At 31.1% G+C, this 7,774-nt stretch overlaps 1 protein-coding gene across 1 annotated transcript; it reads left to right on the top strand.

Annotated features, from left to right (window-relative positions):
* Positions 1-5,126: 5,126 nt before the first annotated feature.
* On the top strand, positions 5,127-7,489 carry LOC114425911 (GATA transcription factor 21-like). The gene is made up of 3 exons (XM_028392889.1): positions 5,127-5,614; positions 6,058-6,453; positions 6,854-7,489. Exons 1-3 carry the CDS (start codon positions 5,408-5,410, stop codon positions 7,226-7,228), a joined length of 978 nt encoding a protein of 325 aa, XP_028248690.1. The 5' UTR covers positions 5,127-5,407; the 3' UTR covers positions 7,229-7,489.
* Positions 7,490-7,774: the final 285 nt, after the last annotated feature.

Genomic DNA, 7,774 nt, shown 5'->3' with positions numbered 1-7,774 from the left:
CTTAATCAAGATATTTAAATTCTTAAGGATATAGTTGTATTGAAAATTAGAAAGAAAAACTATGTCCATAACAAAATTACTAACTTTCAATCATTTTATATGTATGTAGGGCATCAAGAAACAAGAGCCTTCAGTTCGTATGGTACACGGCTCCTCATCGCTTGTCATTATTATGATTGGAGAGAACTACACACTAGACACACGAATGCTAAAATGGTTGAAGTCATAATCAAGTTTTGCGCACCTTACAAAATCAATAAATATATTAAATACTAAAATTACACTTGATTTTGAACTGACATTTACGAATGGAATAAGATAAATATGTCATATTTGACAAATCATATATTCAAACTTCTACATTTTTACAATATGAGATAATTAAATGTGTAATATAGATAAGAGATCTTTGAGTTTTCTGTAAAAAGAAAAGAAAAGAAAGGTCTTTGAGTCTAAAAAGTTTCTCTATCATAGACGAGAATACCATTCTATTATCCTAAAATTTTGTACAATAAAATGTTAGTAGTTTTAACTAAGCAGACAATTGACATTAAGATTAGTGCATGAAGAAATTAATATTCGTTTATTTAAAAACTAAAGGGTAAAATTAATAGTCCCTAGATAAAAGCTTTTTATTTTTCTTTTTTGAAATACTTCCTATGTTTACATATTATTTAATTGTGCACGGTAAACAATAAATTTGTGTTATTCATATAACAATTTGTTTAACATTTTATACAACACCACTTTCTGTTTGTATATCTCTTTATTACATCATTTATTATAAATCATTTTTTTCTCTTGTCTCTCTTTCTTTCACTTAGCTATATAATTTGTGAAACTCTAAAAATTAATTCAGTGATATAAAGTCTCTCAACGTTCAAATAAATAAAAATAATTTTTTAAAAATTTTTCTTAAATCAGTAACAATCACACAATACAAACAATATTAATATTTGATCTGAGGTGAAAGATATCCATAATTTCTGTTCTAGAAAAAAACAATATAATTTGTGTTATTTCATATATTATTTCAGTAAACAAAAGTGTTCATATTAATGTATAATTTACTCTGTTCATTTTGATTATACTCATCAGAATATATTAATTATTAGCTAGCGATTATATATACGTGTATTTTAGTTTAATTTAATTACTATGTTACAACATATGTAAGACTCTAAATCAGGATCCCTTTGTGTTAGCTAGGGAGATCACTGTCCCTATTTTATTTTATTTTTGTCATTTGATTACTAGCTTAGATGGTTCTATATACATATGAAAAATAAAGAAATGGCTTATTGAGAGTTGATGTCAAAAGTTGGGTCTGCCATTACCCCCACAAGATTCAGAAAATCTTGTGCTGCCCCGGGACCATATATATGATTCAATGCTTTTTGACAACGGTAAGTTCAGAACTCACAAGGAGGTGTTTTTATGCAACATTTTCCCCTCGCCCCACCACGAGTAGAACAAAAGTAAATGCACAGAAAAAGACAATAAAAATACAATACGACTCTTTTGATGTCCCGTAAAAAACGACTCTTTTTTCCCAAACATTCTTTCCATTGCCTCAATAGAATGTAATGCAATTTTTTTATGTACATATAGGACAAACTATAGATACTGCTCCCATTTGTTTTGTGATACATAAATTAAAAAAAATACAATTAATTTTTTTGTTTGTATAAAAATTATTATATATATGATTTTCTATTATATTTTTTATATATTATAAATAGACCTTTTGTAGTTTGTTTTGGAAGTCCCTAACCATTGAAAACCTTGGAGAGAAGTGACAACACAAGGATTAGGGATGGAAGATGATTCATCTCTCTTCTTTGTTCTTGGATTGAATGTTCTTGTTTTATATTTGTGATTTCTCGTTAATTATTTCTCTTTGATTATGATGGAGTTCTTAATTTAGTTTTTGGATTAGGCAATGCCTTGATACATTAATGTTTTTGTCACCATCATCATCTCATGTTCACCTTTTGTGCATGGTATTACCCGTGGAGCAAAAAGGTTTATGGAAGTAAGATTAAAATGGAAGGGTTAACATTTGTTTGAGAAGTGGGGTATGGGATTAGGGTTTGGAAGAGTTCAAAGATTGAGGGTTCTCTAGTTTTGGTGATTAAGGTTTAGATTCATGGGTTCAGTGGTTTTTGATTTGCTTATTCTTGCTAATTTTGCTTAATGTGAGTTGTTGATTTTGTCTTTTGGGTCATGGTTTAGTGCATCGCTGGTTTTTTATCGAGGGTTGTTGATTTTTCTTATTGTATCTCTTTTTTTTGTTTTCAAATCATTTTCTGGTAGTTTTACATTGCAAAAATAAAATAAAATTATAGTGTCTAAGAATCACTAAAAAAACATTCCAAACCAACAACATTTTACCATGGGATTCAATCTAGCAGCCTACACGTAGATGCCACATTGTTGCTTGATGGTTTGATGAGAAAGACTAAAAACAAGGACAATCATAAGACTAAGATCAGGCAAAAAATTACTAAGGGATTAAAAGTGAATTTGGTGAAAAGGTGAAGGAGTAAGACCAACCATAAACATGTTAAGGAATTAAAAGTGAATTTTATAAAAAGATGAGGGGCTACAAACTAGGGTTGGGTTCAGGTCGAATTGAATTGGATCCATGGCATTTTTTTTTATCCAATACGATCAATTTTAATGGGTTCATTTTGGATCAAATTTTGACTAGTTTAAGTATGCAATTCGACCCAAATGAATTTTGATTATAATCAAATTGGATCGGGTCATCGGATTTATTATTAAAATCATAAAAAAAATCTTTAAAAAATATCTAAGTGATTTTAATAGTATTTAGTACCTTTAACTCAAAAACTATTTTTTAACTACTAATATAATATGAAGCATGTTCCATTCCAAGTTAAAAATTAAACTATCTTATATTATAATTATGGTAATAATGATTAGTAGTCTTAAAATGAATATATATAATTGGGATAGGCTAAAAAGCCCAAACTCTAAGGGTTAAAAAATTTACATAGTAAGTACTTGGATGGATCAAATTAGATTGGATTTTCAAAAGTAAAGTTCAATATTTGATCCAAACTTATTGAATTTGTAATTTTTTAATCTAATCCAAATTAATGATTCAAACCAATTGAATTTTCTAAATTGGATTGATTCTAATTTACGAGTTATCAAATTGACCTAGATTTGTGGTCATCCCTACTAAAAACATAATTTATAAAAAAGAATACACAAATATCACATCAGACTAGTTGATGATGTAACAAATCATGTTGATGATGAAGTAATTGTCACATCATCACTTTAATAATGATAATTGATTACATGAACCAAAAATGTTAAAAGAAGAAAAGCTTAAGAACTAAGTCGATCAATAGATCTATGCTATTTATGTGACAAACCTGGATATGTAATATCCAAGTGTAGAGGAATGTCTAGTACTTATGCTAATAAGAAAAGACCCGAGTCTATTTAGATATTGAAGAAATAAATTATTTTAGTTGCATATGTGTTTGACAACAAAAAAGAAATCTAAATCATGATATTTGAAGAACACATGACTGAAAAAAAGTCTATGTTCCAAGACTTGAGTCCAAAGAATGGTGGAGTAGTTACTTTTTGAGGGAAGGCTTTAGCTTGAGGATCTAAGAACTATATGTCATGAATTTTTTGATAGAAACTAAAAAAATAATTATTATTTCATACCACCCCTTAACTCAACCCAATATTTATAGTAATTAATGAAATCATGATAGGTGAGACTATTGTGATTTTTAATGAAAAAAATATATTGTTTGAATAAATATGACTCTTAATGGAAAGATATGGGTGAATCATTGTGACCCTTCATTAATGAAGCATCCTCTCCACTTTGTATGTAAATAATGTTTTTTACTGGTCTAGTTTTATGTTAGAACAAAAGGATGTCATTTTTTCTCTCCATATTGGTGTGTATATATGCTCGCTACAAGACTTGAAGGTTTTATTTTTTTTTTTATCTTTTTTATAAAAAAAAATAATATCAATATTGGCATTTTTCTAGTAGTGAATGATTAAGAACAGACCTTTAATTTAAGCATAAACCGTGCCCACACAAATAATACAAAAAGCCCTCTACAATGCTTGTAGTAATTAATGTCGTAACTATTAGATTCGACAAATTAAAGTTTGTACTTTTGTATAAAGGTTGAAAACCTACTTGCATTCCCATAATAAGCGTTGCTATATATACTGATAAAAAAACATACCTGTTATCTGTTTTTAAAACAAGGTTCCATTCCATTCATTCTATTTTACAAATTCAGTCGAATTTTAGACTAAGTATTGTTTTGAAGTAGTTAAGAAACTGTTCCTGAGGGATCCCTCGCTTTCAACAAATTTCTTTAATCAATAAAGGATTATTATGTTTGCAGTTAACATATTCATTTGGTTAGTTAGCTAGCTGATTGCAAATCACATTCACAATCAAACACTAATAAAGCTCATGTGCGTGGAGGCAATATATCCAAAGTTTAGAGATGTACGCAAAACATTATGCTAAACATGCAGTAAAGCTGATCATATATAATCGCATAATAATAGTAAGAACAATGGTCACATTTTCAACGGAACTTGCATATACATAACTGACTCTATATTTTCATTTTCCGAAGAGCAGGTTCTATATATGTCCTACTTTGATCTCAAGTTTCAAAAATATTTTAGATGAGAAAATTAACTAATATTCCGTAAGAATGGAAGACAAGTATTAAGAAATGATTTATAACAACTTATACATTTTATTCAACTGAATTACACTCAACTAATATATGTTTGGCGGAAAAGCAATTGAACCATGCCACAATATTATATTCCTGTGAGTGACCAAATTATTGGTTAGCGATGATGTGTGACTACATTATCCCTAGCTATCATCATGTGTGTGGCTACCATATCTCTTGCATGCATCGTTTCAAGTAGTCTCATCTAGCTTGGCAGTGTGGTGTGGTAAAAAAAGAAGATTGTGCAATTAGGGCTTTTGTCATACGTATGGGGTCAGCGTAGTAGCACTCCACACTCTCCTGAATCACTTTGTCTTTTCGATTTGTCTGTTTCAGATGTTTCCAATAGTCACGTGAATGTCTTATAGTGATAGCTCTTAAGGTAGTGCTAGGCTGTAATGTAATCTCTCTTCTGTTCAAAAATGAGTTTTACCATGCCTCGTGTGCGAGAAACGTTAAGAATCAGAACCTTTTTCCTTCTCTTTCTTCTTCTCTTCTTCCTCCCAACCCCTTTTTATTATAAACTATAGACAAAAGGGTATGCTGTTGTTGCAGCTGCACCGATCCATTCCACACCCTTCTTTCTCTTCTCTCTTTCCCTCTTGGCTTGTTTTGTGTGTGTTTTTGTGTACGAGTCCATGATACCAACTTATCGTTACTCAGTGTCTTCGCCTATGCCTATAGATCTTAATGAAGATCACACCCACCACGTCTTCAGTACAAGCCATCAAGCCTCTTCTTCGTCTTCTTCTCTATCTTTTTCTATTCTCTTCAACCCGGATCATCAAGGTCAAGGAGGATCTTGTTGCCACTGGGAATCAAAGCACTTACAAAGTGATGAAGAGGTGATGCATACTTTTTTGTTGTTTTTGTTAAACTCAGGTATTCTGGTCAGAAGGACTAATCTCTCGGGTATAATGAATCCATGTAGATACAATAACAAGCCTTGTCTTATTTATAGTTATACATATAGATAGAGTATGATAAGTTGAACATGATCATATTCATGATCTTAATTTTTTTTTATCATGTTATTCATAAGAAAAATTCATTAATTTTGTCTATAACTAAATTTGGAGAACCTGATAGGTTACTTTTGGTAAAGTATTCTCTTTCAACTATGTTCTTTTTATCTACTAAACTCGAATTTTGATACTTTATTTAAAGGAATCAAGCTTAATATCACTCCAACAACAAATTGTTGGTTCATGATCTTAATTATTATTCAATTAAGTGCTTGTACGCACACATATCTTTGTTTTGATCAATTTAATCATGTGATCTGTAGGCCCAGAAGATTGTTCCTTCTAGTGAATCATGGGAGCATCCAGTATCTGAAAAGGATGAAAACAGAAGTGATCTCAAGCTGAGAGTTTGGAAGAAAGAAGATAAGTGTGAAAATTTTCAAGTTGAAGATAATTCAACTAAGTGGATGCCTTTAAAGATGAGAATGATGCGGAGGATGATGGTGTCAGATCAAACGGGTTTTGATACAGAAGGCATGATCTCTAACTCTAAGCAGATCAAGAATGAAGAGAAAAACCCACCACTGACACCTCTAGGAACTGATGATAGTAATAACTACAATTCTTCTGCAAACCACAGCAAGATCACTGTTAGGGTTTGTTCTGATTGCCACACCACTAAGACCCCTCTCTGGAGAAGTGGACCAAAAGGTCCAAAGGTATATATTTCTTGTATTTTTTTTTTGTTGTTTCCCCCTTGCTATGGATTCAACCTCAAACATTTTCTTTTTCTAGAAAAATAATTAGCTCTAAGTTTTTCTCTTATAGTCCTCACACCAGTCTACAACAAAGCAATTACATAAACTCTTTAATTTTATGGCTTTGAAAAACTCAATAAAATTTGACAGTGATACTAAGAATGCAACTAGAATATTCTCAATTAAACAATTGAATTGTTTTATTTTAAACTAACTAAATGATATCAAGCGTGTCTAACTCAGATCAGATGGTTCAACAGTGTCTAAATTATTGAACCTCTGTGACCTGTCTTTGATTCCTGCCTATAGATAAAATAAATAACTAACTAAATGATACTGAAGATTCATTTTTGTGTGACAGACACTTTGCAATGCTTGTGGAATTCGACAAAGGAAGGCAAGGCGTGCCATTGCCGTGGCTGCAACGGCAAACGGAATGAATCCAGTGGAGGCTGAGAAATCTCAAGTAAAGAAAGGAAACAAATTGCATAGCAAAGGGATGAAGTCCAAAACTAAGGGTGCACCACATATGAAAAAGAAGCGCAAACTTGGAGCGAAGTATAGAAAGAGGTTTGGTGCTTTTGAGGATTTGACAGTGAGATTGAGTAAGAACTTGGCTCTCCAAAAAGTCTTCCCTCCGGATGAGAAGGAGGCTGCAATCTTGCTCATGGCTTTATCTTATGGCCTTCTTCATGGCTTTCCCACAGATCGTTACGTCAATTACTTAGATTTATGAGATATATTGGTGGTAAAACCATAATTATTGTATGAGACCAATGCTTAATTAGTGTTGTGCTAGATTTAGTGAAGTTAATTAGTATGAAAAACTGATAATAGGGACAATAAAGTTATGAGGAGGGTGGTTTTATCAATTGTATGTTGCATCTGAACAAGAAGACAAACACAAAATACTAGTGTCTTATTGTTCATGATGATGAGTATCCTATAATCTCGATAAATATTTAATAAAATTCCAAGAGATTTTATGTTGTACTTCGCATTAATTGTTTTAATTTATTTTGTCTTCATGATCACAGGTGTATATAGTTGTTTTTTGAATGATCCAATTTTATTCATTATGAACACTTTGCTCTTTGTGTATAACTTTAGTTTATTTTTTACGGGGAAGTTATACCATATGAGGAGTGGCTTAGATTCCTTTCGAGTAATTAATTGCAAGCCTGGAAGTTTCTTAGGTACTATATTCAAATTAAAGTAAAATTGGCCTTAAGGGAAATGTTATCTTCAGAGGAGAAAGCAACATAACTCATTATATATATAT

Source organism: Glycine soja, chromosome 9 (assembly GCF_004193775.1).
Source record: "Glycine soja cultivar W05 chromosome 9, ASM419377v2, whole genome shotgun sequence".
Classification (NCBI taxonomy): Eukaryota; Viridiplantae; Streptophyta; class Magnoliopsida; order Fabales; family Fabaceae; genus Glycine; species Glycine soja.
Note: the sequence above shows the minus strand (reverse complement) of the source record. Positions and strands in the feature narration are given on the sequence as shown.

Excerpts from the sequence above, each read along its gene's own strand:
- LOC114425911 (XM_028392889.1), top strand. The coding sequence starts at position 5,408 with ATGATACCAACTTATCGTTACTCAGTGTCTTCGCCTATGCCTATAGAT. Across the intron at positions 5,615-6,057 it reads ACTTACAAAGTGATGAAGAG|GCCCAGAAGATTGTTCCTTC; the intron begins GTGATGCATACT and ends TGTGATCTGTAG. Across the intron at positions 6,454-6,853 it reads GTGGACCAAAAGGTCCAAAG|ACACTTTGCAATGCTTGTGG; the intron begins GTATATATTTCT and ends TTTGTGTGACAG.